Consider the following 13730-nt stretch of genomic DNA (forward strand, 5'->3'; position numbering starts at 1 on the left):
CTGCTGAGAGTGCAGCTCAGTTACAATAAAGACTTGTCACCTGGTCACTGGGAGCAGTGGCTGACAGCCATGCAGTTTATTAGCAAAGCTCATCCAGCCCCAAGGCGCCTCTGGCCACAACCAGACAGGCAGCAAAGGAGTCCAGTGTCCACAGTGCTTACCAGATGTGGAGGCAGGAGCTGAGACTGGGACTTATATCTTGCACAGACCTGTTCTGTGCTCCTTCATGTGCTGGTTTGACACGTGTAAATTCCCACCTCAGGCCACATGCTATCTGTCCTAGGCCTGGAGGCATAGCAGTGAGCAAGGCAGAGAGGAATTTCGATTATCTGTGAAGACCCAGTTAAACACATGCTAGTACCCAACAATTTCTTGTGCAGGAGGTGCTGTGGCAACAATTCCAAGTGTTTTTACGATGTTCTTGTCTTCCTGTGCAGGTCGTGGCCGCCCACCTACAGAGCCGCTGCCCGACGGGTGGATCATGACATTCCATAACTCTGGAGTCCCGGTGTACCTACACAGAGAGTCTCGGGTGGTCACCTGGTCCAGGCCATACTTCTTGGGAACGGGAAGCATACGGGTAGGGGAGGCATCAGTCGTGACTTTAGGCTTGTAAGTTCTCAGACCAAAACGTGCACATCCACACACATGGCACCGCAGCCAAGCAGAGGCCGGTGAAAGGCATCAGAGTTTCAGACTCTCGGGTTGTCCTTGTAATCCATATTGCAATTTCACTATCCACAGAAACACGACCCTCCTCTGAGTAGCATCCCTTGTCTGCATTATAAGAAAATGAAGGACAACGAGGAACGGGAGCAAAGCAGTGACCTCACCCCTAGTGGGGATGTGTCCCCCGTCAAGCCCCTGAGCCGATCTGCAGAGCTGGAGTTTCCCCTGGATGAGCCTGACTCTATGGGTGCTGACCCGGGGCCCCCGGACGAGAAAGACCCACTAGGGGCTGAGGCAGCCCCTGGGGCCCTGGGGCAGGTGAAGGCCAAAGTCGAGGTGTGCAAAGACGAATCTGTTGGTGAGTTTTTGAAGGACTCTTCCCTTCTTGCCTCCTGGGACCCATGAGCTTTGTTTTTCTAATGAAGGCCATAATTGTTCATAGTTCCTAGTTGTACTTGTGAGCAAGGGGCTGTGCACCTCCACTGTTGGTGTGGCTGAAAGGCTTGTCTTCCTGTCCTTGCAAGAACCTGCCTGGGTGCAGCACCCTAGGCTCCTGTCTGTGGGCTCTGTGGTGTCTGCATGGCTGAGGCTGCTGGGGAGATGGCTGCTGGCACTGGCAGTGGGCCGTTTTCTCTCTGGTTGTTTGTATGATCTTTCCCTAAGTCTTGCTTTTTCAGTAGGATGTGCTCATGTGGCATTGTTTTGATTTGTCTTGATGAGCTCAGTGAGCCTCTTTAATCCATGACTCAGTGTTGGGAAACTGTCACCATTCTGTGGATAGTTCCCTCTTCAATCCTGCAGTTGCTTGCTGGATGTGTACTGGTGTTTCCCATTCTCTCTTCCATGTCTTTTAGCCTAGTCCCGCCATTTAAGTCTTAGTTCTCTCTTCAGGTGTGGCAGGTCTCTGTGAACCCACCTGCTGGATTACTTTCAAAGAGCACTTTCCATTTTCTAGGTTTCTATTTGTCTGTACATCACTACCCAGCCTGTCTCATAACTCCGTGGAGTGTGGGGTGCCCTAGAAGAGCCTGTGATGGGGGCTGTTGCTGAGGATGGGGAAGTGGCCCGGGAGGAAATGTGACAAATGCGAGGCCCTGTGCAGGGAGCTGCCTGGGTGTGTTGCTGACTACAGAGGTGGCCAGGATGGCCAGAAGGAAAAGAGTGAGGTGGTCAGAGAGGTGGCGGGTGCATGGAGCCCGGGTGCTGCTGGCATTCGGGCACCTGTTTTGATACAGGGAGGAAGTCTCGAAGGCCATCTGACTTTTTTAAGCTGTCTTTTTTCCTTTTCATTTTTGTATTCTTCCTGCCCCAAATAAAGTAAAAGAACATCTCAGAAATTCATCCAGAAGGGACCTTCATTCTTTGCTTCCCTCCCCTTTGAAAGGGACGGGGAAAGGAAATAGTGTCATGTGGCCTGGGCCTGCCCCATGAACTGGGCTGTGAGAACCTGACTCCTATGTTGGAAGTTAAGTAATTTGTTTCTCTGGTAAATCTGGGACAGATCTCGAGGAATTTCGAAGCTACCTGGAGAAGCGTTTTGACTTTGAGCAAGTTACTGTGAAAAAATTCAGGACTTGGGCTGAGCGGCGGCAATTCAATCGGGAAATGAAGCGGAAGCAGGCGGAGTCCGAGAGGCCCATCTTACCAGCCAATCAGAAGCTCATTACTTTATCAGTGCAAGATGCACCCACAAAGAAAGGTATAAGCCTCTGCATTTTAACATCAGCAGACTGGTTATGCTGTTATTTCTAATGTGATGTGTTGAGGGCACGTTTTATGAGTTGCATTTCGTTCAAAGTTTATGTTTATCCCATGAATGCAGGGGTCTGCCACATTCATGGTCGTGAGCCCCTAGTTACTGACATGGTAACAGGAAGCTGTGTGCTAGCTTGTGGCACTGCTTCACACTTGCTGAGATGGTCCTTTTTGTCACAGAGTTTGTTATTAACCCCAACGGGAAATCCGAGGTCTGCATCCTGCACGAGTACATGCAGCGTGTCCTCAAGGTCCGCCCTGTCTATAATTTCTTTGAATGTGGTAAGTCTAACCTTCCCCATTTCAGTCCTAAAGAATTACAAGGTGTAACTTTGGTCAGGGCTGGGGAGGCAGGCGCTGACCGCTAGCCCTACTCTACTGGGACGGGAGGGAAGGGAAGGGTAGAGAGCAGTGTGCTGCAGATGGGTGGCTTGTTTCCTGGAGCCGTGCCCCATCTGAGTGGGTGGCTCTGCTTTCCCCTTCCAGTCTGTCCCCTCTCCCCACCTTCCTCTTGTCCTGCCCCATCTGCCTTGCTGGTTTCTGATCCCGCGTTGTCATGGACAGCCTTATTGCGAGCAAGGCCTCCCCACTGTGCACTGGGTCCTTTCCCTGGTCTCCTGGTGCCCCTGGGTGTCTGAAGCGTTCTTGGGCATGCATTTCCCACCAGCTCTGTCTTCCTTGGGTGCCCTCATCACACCTTTGTGAAGACCAGTCTGTCTTCCCCTTGGAAGCTGGAGCCTGGGGGTCACTCATCCTTTGAGGTGGTGTTTCTTTGGCAAGCCACATCTTGTGCTTTCCCATTCCGACAGTCCCGTGTCCGTCTTTCATAGACCTCGGTCCCTGTCGTAGGAGGCTCTGCCCCCAGCCTCCTGCTGCCCCTCTGGCTCACCATCTCCCACGTGCCTCATTTCCCTCCACTTTCCCAGTTGTGCCCTTTGCTGCTGCCTGTCTGCTGCCCGTCTCCAGTCCCAGGGAACCCCAGGTCTCCGCAGTCAAGCACAGGCTCACTCTCTGCAGGGACAGCCCCTGACTGCGCCTTGTCTGTCGGTGTGGGCAGACTGTGCACACGCTTTTGATGTCTTGACTCGTATGTTTTAAAACAAGTAATTTTAATTTTAAGAGAACCCAAGTGAGCCTTTTGGTGCCTCGGTGACCATTGATGGTGTGACTTACGGATCTGGAACTGCAAGCAGCAAAAAACTTGCGAAGAATAAAGCTGGTAATGTGCTTGCTTGGGTGTCAAAGATACGTGCTGCCTGCTGTGTCTGCCTCGCTGCTTGGTTAGGGAGGGGCTGAGCAGTGGTGACAAGTAGGGGATGTGGGTGGGGCATGTTTATTTTATTTATGTAATCATCTACTTTGATTTTTAAAATTACATGCTCATTGGAAAAGACTCAAATAGAGCAAAATGTGAGACTTAAAAGTAGAAGGCCTTGGCCGGGCGTGGTGTCTCATGCCTGTAATCCCAGCACTTTGGGAGGCCGAGGTGGGCAGATCACGAGGTCAGGAGATCGAGACCATCCTGGCTAACACGGTGAAACCCTCTCTCTACTAAAAATACAAAAAATTAGCCGGGCGTGGTGGCGGGCACCTGTAGTACCAGCTACTCAGGAGGCTGAGGCAGGAGAATGGCGTGAACAAGTGAGGCAGAGCTTGCAGTGAGCCGAGATCTTGCCACTGCACTCCAGCCTGGGCGACAGTGCGAGGCTCTGTCTAAAAAAAAAAAGTAGAAGGCCTCTCTCTACTGAGTGACAGCTGGGCCAGTATGTCCCTCCCTAGTCCTGGCCCTGCACATATTCAGGGGTGTGCCTAGAGCCAACTGGGCTGTGCTGGGCACATGCTGTAGTGCTTGTTTGTTTTTAAACTGAGCAGCATGTGGGCATGCCAGGAGGGAGGAGAAGCGGGCCAGCATGCTGTTGGCATCCTCCCCCAGTGGTGCTGGCTCTTACCGGCACTATTTCCTGCATCCTCCCACTCCATGTTTGGGCCTAGCCACACAGAACACCTGGCACAGCGCGGCTCTGGGAAAGCTGTGTGTCCTGGCGAAGACCCACTGCCCTTTTGGACCATGCCCTTGCCGTTTGCATTCATGCCCTGCATTCGTGGTAGTTGACATTCTTTCACAAAAAGCCATTTGCCTCAGCGTCCAGGGTTAGTTGGCTTCTTGTAGGGTGGTGTTGGGTGTACCCCAGGCCCTCGCACCCACAGGTTGATTCTCGAGGTATCTGTCATTGCCGTGTGTTTTCCAGAAGGCCTGCTGCCCATCTTAAGATTCTGCCTAAGAGACTTTTGCAGCTCAACAAAGGGGGTGTGGTGGAGGTTTTGACAGATAACTTGCAGTGGGGCCTTGTGTGGGGGTGGAGATGCCTTGGGCGTGGCTGTGTGCTCTTCCCTCTGCGGGATCACCCGCTTTCCTCCCTATGTGCTGGAACCCACTTCCCTTGCCCAGACTCTGGCTGCCCTATAGACAGCTTGGCTCCATGTCTTGCCAGCACTCATAGGTCTGTGGGGTCTATGGAGCCATCAGCCCTTGGCTATGGCAACTCCGACCCCAGTGGGCATATCCGTGCCCTGCCCTCCAGCAGCTCCCTCTAGCGTCTCTCAGACCTGGCTGCATGTCTCCACCCACGCCAGCCACTGCCACTGCAGGTACCTGGTCTAGGTACCTGCAGCAGCCTGCTCTCAGGCCTCCCTGCGTGGTCCAGGGCCCGCAAAGCTGTTTTCTCACGTGCCACCGAAGTGGTTCCCTAACATACAGCTCCGAGCTCCTCCCTGCCTGCTCCCAGGACCCCAGGGTGAGAGCGCACACACCCAGTGTGGCCCGTGAGGCTTTCTGGTAGCCTGCCACACGTCTGGGCTTTTCCTTCTGTCCTCTCCTGACCCTGTCACTGAAGTGCTGTCTCTCCTCAGGGCCCTCGCTCAGCCTCTGAGCTGTGGGGATGGGAGGCAGCAGTGCACAGTTCACCCTGCAGGGTGGTGAGAAGAGGGCAGTGCCCAAGCCTCACCCTCGGGCTCTTTTTTTTCATAGCCCGAGCTACACTGGAAATCCTCATCCCTGACTTTGTTAAACAGACCTCTGAAGAGAAGCCCAAAGACAGTGAAGAACTCGAGGTGAGTGTTGTGGTCCTGCCCTGCTGGGAGCTGCGGGTGCAGTGCGGCTACCCTGCCCTGTTAGTGTGAGCTGGGGGTGTCCGTGGGCTGTGCCCATGCCTTCCATGCCCTGTAGGTTAGTCATCCAGCCTCCAGGTTCTTCTGTTTGTATTTCATAAAGAGGAAACTTGCCTGTCTTTGTATAGGCAGGGAAAAAATGTCCTTTTTGTTAGAGATTTTTGTCCTCTTTTGCAGCATTGAGTGTGCACCGTAAATGTCGGGTACACATAGGTTTGTGATGGGAATGAATCTTTGAGGCAGTCTACAAGATTTAGATTGTTCTTTTTTTTGAGACAAAGTCTTGCTCTGTCACCCAGGCAGTGACAGAGTTTGATCTTGACCCACTGCAACTTTCACCTCCCGGATTCAAGTGATTCTCCCACCTCAGCTTCCTGAGTAGCTGGGATTACAGGTGTGTGCCACCATTTCTGGCTAATTTTTGTATTTTTAGTAGAGATGGGGTTTCACCATGTTGGCCAGGCTGGTCTCGAACTCCTGACCTCGGGTGATCCACTCGCTTCAGCCTCCTAAAGTGCTGGGATTACAGGCATTAGCCACTGCGCCCGGCCCTAGATTGTTCTTTATATACTTGACCCTTGAGCAACGTGGAAGTTAGGGGCACCAGCCTCTAACGTGGTCGAAAATTCACGCATCACTTTCAGTCCTCCCAAACCTTAACTACTTACTGGTAACCTACTCTTGACCAGAAGCCGTACCAGTAACAAACAATTGATTAATACATATTTTGTTATGTACATATTACTACATCTGTCCCCAACCTAATTTTGGCACCAGAGATCAGTTTCAGGGAAGACAATTTTTCCACAGACGGTGTTGGGGGGGCGGGGATGGTTTCAGGATGACTCAAGCACATCACATTTATTGTGCACTTTTAATTTCTATTATCACTACACTGTAATATGTAATGTAATCACTATACAACTCACCATAATATAGAACCAGTGGGAGCCCTGAGCTTGTTTTCTTGCAACTAGATGGTTCCCTCTGATGACGATGGGAGACAGTGACAGATCATCAGGCATTAGATTTGCATAAGGAGTACACAACCTAGATCCCTTGAATGCACTGTTCACAATAGGGTTCACACTCCTATGAGAATCTAATGCTACTGCTGATCTGACAGGAGACAGAGCTCAGGCGTAAAATGAGTGATGGGGAGCAGCTGTAAATACAGATTAAGCTTCACTTGCTCACTTACTCCCCCTGCCCCCACCACTCATGTCCTGCTATGCAGCCCGGTTCCTAACAGGCCATGGATTGGTACCAGTCCATGGCCTGGGGGTTGGGGACCCCTGATATATACTGTATTCTTACATTAAAGTAAGTTACAAAAAGAATGTTATTAAGAAAATCATAAAGAAGAGAAAATTTATTTACTGTTCTTAAAATGGAAACATCATCATGAAGGTCTTCATCCTCCACATCTTCATGTCGAATAGCTGAGGAGGAGGGGGAAGAAGAAGAGTTGGCCTTGGTATCTCAGGGGTGGCAGAGGCAGAAGAAAATTTTTGTATAAGTGGGCCCATGCAGTTGAAATCCATGTTGTTCAAGGGTCAGCCATGTGAAGAACCATTTAAAACTAGCTGTAAACCTTTTTGGGTAAATGGTTATTTGTAGCAAGGGCTTGTGGAATTTTGAAGGGTGCATTCTTATTTATATAATAGCTTTATTGAGATAGTTTACATACTATAAATTTGGCCTTTTAAACTATATAAGTGGATTTTTATATATTCAGAGTTGTATAACCATCATAACTACCTAATTTTAGAGTATCTCAACACCCCCAAAAGAAACTCCATACCCATTAGCATTCCCTCTTAGTTCTCTCCAACCACCAAAAGCCACTAATCTGCTTTCTGTCTCTATATATCTGCCAACTCTGGACATTTCATATTAGCGGAATCATACAATATGTGGTCTTTTGTGACTGGCTTCCTTCACTTAGTGTGCTATGTCAACTGTAGGTTTTTATCAGAATAAGGAAATTTCCTTTTGTTCCTGGTTTGCTGAGAGTTTTTGTAGGAATGATGTTAGATTTTGTCAAATGTTTTTCTGCTTCTATTCAGATGATCATGTGTTTTTTTTTTGTCGTTTATTTTAGTAATATAGTGTATTATATTGGTTTTTGAATGGTGAGCCAACCTTGCATTCCTGGGATATATCCCACTTGGTCATGACATATAATGATTTTTTTAATATGTTGCTGGATTCATTTTGCTGGTATTTGGTTAAGGATTTTTGCATTTGTAGTTATAAGCAATATTGATCTGTAGTTTTCTTGTGATATCTTTGTCCAGTGTAACAACAGATACAGGTATCAGGATAATACTGGCCTCATAAAATGGTTGGAACATGTTCCATTTTCTTCTGTTGTGTGGAATAGTTTGTGAAGGATTGGTGTTCATTTTTTAAATGTTTGGTAGACTGCGCTCAGTGAAACCTTCTGGTCCCAGGCTTTTCTTTGTCCAGAGCTACTTAATTGCTAATTCAATCTTACATGTTATAGGTCTATTGAGATTATCTATTTCTTCTTGAGCCAGTGTTGATAGTTTGTGTCTTTTTTGGAATTTTTTTCCCATTTGATGTAGATTATCTAATTGATTAGCATATATTTGTTCCTAGTATCCCCATATGACCCTTTTTTATTTCTATATGGTTGTGATGGTCCCTTGCTGTCATTCCTGATTTCAGTAATTTGAGGCTTTCTTCTTTTTCTTGATCAGTAAATTGTTACACTTGATGATATATCACAGGTCTCTGAGGCTCTGTTGTTTCTTCTCTGTACTTTTTTCTTTCTGTCCCTCAGTGTGGATTATTTCAATTGCCCTGTCTTCAGGTTTGCTCCTTTATCTTCTGTTGGCTCACATTCTGCTGGTAAACCCCTCTAGTGACTGTTTCATAATTTCTGTCTTTTAAAAAAAAATTCTCTATTGGGTAATGCATTGTTTTTATACTTTAATTCTTTTTTTTTTTTAAATTATATATATAGGGTCAGGCATGGTGGCTCACACCTGTAATCCCAGCACTTTGGGAGGCCAAGGCGGGCAGATCACAAGGTTAAGAGATTGAGACCATCCTGGCCAACATGGTGAAACCCCGTCTCTACTAAAAATACAAAAATTAGCTGGGTGTGGTGGTGGGCACCTGTAATTGCAGCTATCCGGGAGGCTGAGGCAGAAGAACCACTTGAACCCAGGAGGTGGAGGTTGCAGTGAGCTGATACTGTGCCACTGTGCTCCAGCCTGGTGACAGAGCGAGACTCCTGTCTCAAAAAAAAAAAAAAAAAGAAAAGAAAAAAAAATATATATATATATGGGGTAGAGATGGGGTTTCACCATATTGCTCAGGCTGGTCTCGAACTCCTAGGCTCAAGCAATCTGCCCACCTCAGCCTCCTAAAGTGTTGAGATGACAGACGTGCCACTGTGCTGGCATTATACTTCAGTTCTTTAGACATGGTTTCTTAGTCCTTTGAGTATGTTTTCTGTAGGTGATGTAAAATCTGTTTCTGGTAAGTCCAGTTCCCAGAGAGCATGTATATTAAACTGCCTTTCCCTTCATGTATGGGCTGTCTCTACTTTCCTGTTTCTTTGCATATCTCAGAATTTTTTGTTATTGTCGAGAATTGGACATTTAAAATATATGGCAACTCTGGAAATCACATTACCTCACCTCCCTTAAGTTTATGTTTTTGTCATATGTCCTTGCTCTCTATTTGTGACTGTATCAGTTTGCTAGGGATGCTGTAACAAAGTGTCACAGACTGGGAGGCTTAAATGACAGAGATGTATAGTCTCAAAGTTCTGGAAGCCAGAAGTCCAAAATGAAGGTGTCAGAAGGCTAAGAGAAGGCCTTTCTCCGTGGGTGGAGGATAGCGATCTCCATGTCCATGCCTTTCTCTCTGTGTGCATGCTGGTCTCCACATTGCCCATTTGATAGAGACACCTGTCTCACTGGATTAGGCCCTACCCTAATGACCTCATTGTAATGTGATGACCTCTGTAAAGACCTTGTCTCCAAATACTGTTGCATTCTGAGGGACTTCAACATGTAAATTTGGGGGTGACAGTTTACCTCATAATAGTGACTTTCCTAGATTGATTCTGTGAAGTGTGTATTCTTTATGATTTGTGGCCACTGAATACACGGGCCCTTTAGCTGAGTGGTCTCCTGATGCTTGGACAGGGATTTTCTTAAATTCCCTGAGCCAGTAAGTCTCCCGGCCTGTGATGAGAGCTGTGGGTCTGTGGGGCTCACCTGGTGCGCTCCGGTGGCTGCCAACTGTCTTAGCCTTTGTCTGCCACCTGCACAGAGTCTCCAGGTCAGTCAGCTGGGAGGTTTTCCTGGGCCTGTGCGCAGCCATCTCCAGACATACGCTAGAGCCTTTCAGAGCCCCATGGACATCTCCAGCTTTTCCTTCTCGGGTTCTTGGCCAGCCTCTTGTTTGCCCAACTAGTGCCCCAGCCTCTGGCAGCTGCAGGGTGAAACAGTTGCCACTGGTTCCTTTTGACAAAAGCCCTCAGGAACTGGGCTGTTTTCACTGAGTGAGGTCAAATAAAGACAAATCCTGCCATGAGGCTTTTCCAGAGGGTGGCCAGGTAAACCCAACAGTGACAGTTCTCTGGGCCTGGGGCCTTGAGGACCCGTTCTCCATTGAGTGGCTACCACAGAGCTGGGGAGAAGGGCTGGGAATGGGGCGAGTTAAGATGCCAGCAACTCCTTGTTCTTAGCAAGACTCGTTGTCTTTCTTGAATCAACACTCCTCAGATTGTTGAAAGCCTTTCTTTAGTTTCCAGGGTTCTGAAAGAATTAATTCTGACCATTTTTGCTAGTGTTCTTGTTGCTTTAATGGAGGAGAGCAGATTTTGGAGGTCCTTATTTGGCCATTCCAGAACTACTTTAGGATGGGTTTTGTAAAGTTTTCTCATCTTTGTCGACTGGTGCTGTTATAAAATATGGTTAAGTGTCCATGGTAGTACTAACTTGCTCTTAAGTTTCTTGAACTCCTGGCTTCAAGCAGTCCTCCTGCCTCAGCCTCCCAGGATGATGGGATTACAGGCGTGAGCCACCACACCTAGTCTCTTGCTCTCAAGTTTCTACATGTTTTCTGTGCTTTATGTAACTGCTTCATCGCGGACAGGCTACAGACAGATTGCAGACCGCATGTGGATCAAGCACAGTCTCCAAGTACTAGCTATTCCAGGAAGAGTCACATTTGTCCCTTTTTTTTTGAGATGGAGTCTTGCTCTGTTGCCAGGCTGGAGTGCAGTGGTTCGATCTCCGCTTACTGCAACCTCCGCCTCCTGGGTTCAAGCGATTCTCCTGCCTCAGCCTCCTGAGTAGCTGGGACTACAGGTGCACGCCACCACGCCCGGCTAATTTTTGTATTTTTAGTAGAGATGGGGTTTCACCGTGTTGGGCAGGATGGTCTCTATCTCTTGACCTCGTGATCCGTCCGTCTTGGCCTCCCAAAGTGCTGGGATTATAGGCGTGAGCCACCGCACCCGGCCACATTTGATTTTATTTCTGAGTGACCCAACCGTGGGAAATATGGCTCCCAGGGAGGCTTCCAAGGCCCTCTGGGGAAGTGCTTGCGTAGACCCTGGCCCACCAAAACTCTTAGTATGGGTTGCTGCAGATGATGGTGCCTGAGTTGTGTAGGTCTCACGCTGCCTTCCTGTCTGAGTAAAAGCCCTGCCTGTTCTTTGCTATGGGGTGGTGAAAATGTCCATGAACCACTGTGGGTTCTGGCGCCAGGAGAGGGCCCAGCGGGGAGTCAGGTTCTCAGCCTCCACTCTGGGGTTCTTCTGTGAAGTGGAGAGGCTTTGCAGAAACCACATTGCAAAGCAGTCTGAGAAAGAAGAGGTTTCCCCAGGTGGAGAAGGACATGGGGGTGGGGCATGTGGTGGCTTCCGCTGTAGACTCCCCTGCCTGGGGCTTTTTCCACACCCCTCCTCTGATCCTCCCACACTGCAGCCTGTCTGGAGCTAGCGTCATATCTCCCCAGGTAAGGAGCTCAGTTTCGTGGGACTGCCCCCACTTCCTGTGCCAGCCGCAAATGGGGGCCCCTGCCACCCGGCACAGGACCCCTCCTCGTGCTTGGAAATTTGCTAGGACTCAGGAACTCAGGAAAAATTTTACTTATGAAACTTATTTTTCATGAAGGGCTGAAAGTTCCTCCCCTCTACTGACACATTTGATTTCTCTGGGGAGCCCACCCTGGCCACCTCCTCAGCATAAGCTCTGTGGTGGGGTCGTTTTGAATCACAAAAGACAAACCTAGCACTCAGGAAATCCTCAGGGTTTTAAGAGCTCTGTTCTGGGAACCTGAGAGAAGACCGTGTGTTTTTATGATGCCATGCCTTGGTTTAGGGTGCCTTTTGTATGTGCCCCTCCTGAGAAGCTCTTTGACCCTCTTATTTGTATATATGTCATCTGTGGGCTGGGCGTGGTGGCTCATGCCTGTAATCCCAGCACTTTGGGAGGCCGAGGCGGGCAGATTACGAGGTAAGGACATCGAGACCATCCTGGCTAACACGGTGAAACCCCGTCTCTACTAAAAACATACAAAAAATTAGCCGGGCATGGTGGTGGGCACCTGTAGTCCCAGCTACTTGGGAGGCTGAGGCAGGAGAATGGCATGAACCCAGGAGGCGGAGCTTGCAGCGAGCTGAGATTGCGCCACTGCACTCCAGCCTGGGCGACAGAGCGAGAATATGTCTCAAAAAAAAAAAATGTATATATGTCATCTGTGATGTCCCCATTTAAAAATCTGTCAGAGGGGAAAGTAGCTTTTCCCTCCGTTGTAGGGTGTGGGGGGGGGTGTTTAGACAGGGGTGGCCATCTCCTGTTCCTGGGAAGTTTCTATTTGCTGGTCCTCCCTAGCGAGGCTCTCAGGTTGTGTCCCCGCCCCCTGCTCCTCCCAGCTGCCTGTGCAGAGGTGCCAACACCTGTCCTTGGACTGTCCCCTGGACAGCCTGGGGCGTGGGGTAGCATCTCCTCCTTGTGTGGACTCCGGAGGTGGGGTTGACATGTCAGGAGGGGCGGGTTGATGCCTGCGAGGTGTGGTGGCCACGCGTGTATGCTACTTGATTAAAAAGGGAAAAAAGGAACAACTGGCATCATTTCCTTTTCACAAAGCTTGTGGTGATCTCTTGGTATTTTGTTGCTAGCTGTGGGTTGGTGGTTCATGGCTATTAAATTTAGGTATTAGTGACCAAGTGTTTTCTTTTTTTTTTTTTTCAACTGATTTTAAAATTTACATAGAGTTAAATTCACTTTTTGGTACAGTACTGTGAGTTTTGACAAATACACAGTCATGTAACCAACACTGCAATCAAGATGCAGAACATTTCTGTACATTCCGACATTCTCCTTTGTTGGTCAAACTCTCCCACCTGTATCCTCTGGTGGGCACTGAACTGCCCCTGTAGTTTTGCCAGATCCTGAATGTCCTCTTAGTGGAGTCACCTGGTATGTAGCCTTTGAACCTGGCCTCTGGCTTGGCGTGGTGTGACGCATCCGTCGTGTGGTCATTTGTACTCCTGAGTGCTGGCCACCAGGTGGCTGTGCCCCTCAGTTCGTCTCTCCATTCTCCCTTGAGGGACACTGACAGGTTTCTGGGTTTTGGTGATGGGCAGTAAGGCTGCTGTAAGGTCGTCCAGGTCTGTGTGTGATGGGCGGATTCGTTTCCTTCAGGTAAACCCTTGGGATGGGGTTGCTGGGCTGTGCGGCAGGTGCACGCTTATGTTAGCATTGCCCTCACACCTTTCTCAGTCACTAGGTGACCGTGGAAGTGTGTCTGTTTTGGGGCTGTCTTCTGTCTTTCGAGCTGTGTGTCCTTTTCCTGATGCCACACTTTCCTGATGACTTGAAGTCTTGATACTGGGAGTCCTCCAACTTTGTTATTCTTTCTCAAAAAATTGTTTTGGCTATTCTAGCTCCTTTGCTGTTCCATGTAGACTTTAGAAACAATATGTCAGTTTCTATAAAAAATTCTGGGCTGGGTGCAGTGGCTCACGCCTGTAATCCCAGCACTTTGGGAGGCCGAGGTGGGTGGATTACCTGAGGTTAGGAGTTCGAGACCTGCCTGGCCAACATGGTGAAACCCCATCTCTACTTAAATACAAAAATTAG

The 13730-nt window shown here is 48.8% G+C and overlaps 1 protein-coding gene across 2 annotated transcripts in view; it reads left to right on the plus strand.

Moving 5' to 3' along the window:
• Nucleotides 1–13730, plus strand: part of DGCR8 (DGCR8 microprocessor complex subunit) — a 31554-nt gene that overhangs the window by 9225 nt on the left and 8599 nt on the right. The window contains exons 4-9 of one of the 2 annotated variants that reach the window (XM_054675682.2): nucleotides 438–580; nucleotides 745–1027; nucleotides 2171–2368; nucleotides 2605–2706; nucleotides 3545–3643; nucleotides 5453–5535. In XM_054675682.2, the coding sequence (XP_054531657.1) occupies nucleotides 438–580; nucleotides 745–1027; nucleotides 2171–2368; nucleotides 2605–2706; nucleotides 3545–3643; nucleotides 5453–5535 (908 nt within the window). The remainder of the gene's footprint in view (nucleotides 1–437; nucleotides 581–744; nucleotides 1028–2170; nucleotides 2369–2604; nucleotides 2707–3544; nucleotides 3644–5452; nucleotides 5536–13730) is intronic. The other variant, XM_054675681.2, reaches the window with a different exon arrangement.

Source organism: Pan troglodytes, chromosome 23, assembly GCF_028858775.2.
Source record: "Pan troglodytes isolate AG18354 chromosome 23, NHGRI_mPanTro3-v2.0_pri, whole genome shotgun sequence".
NCBI lineage: Eukaryota > Metazoa > Chordata > Mammalia > Primates > Hominidae > Pan > Pan troglodytes.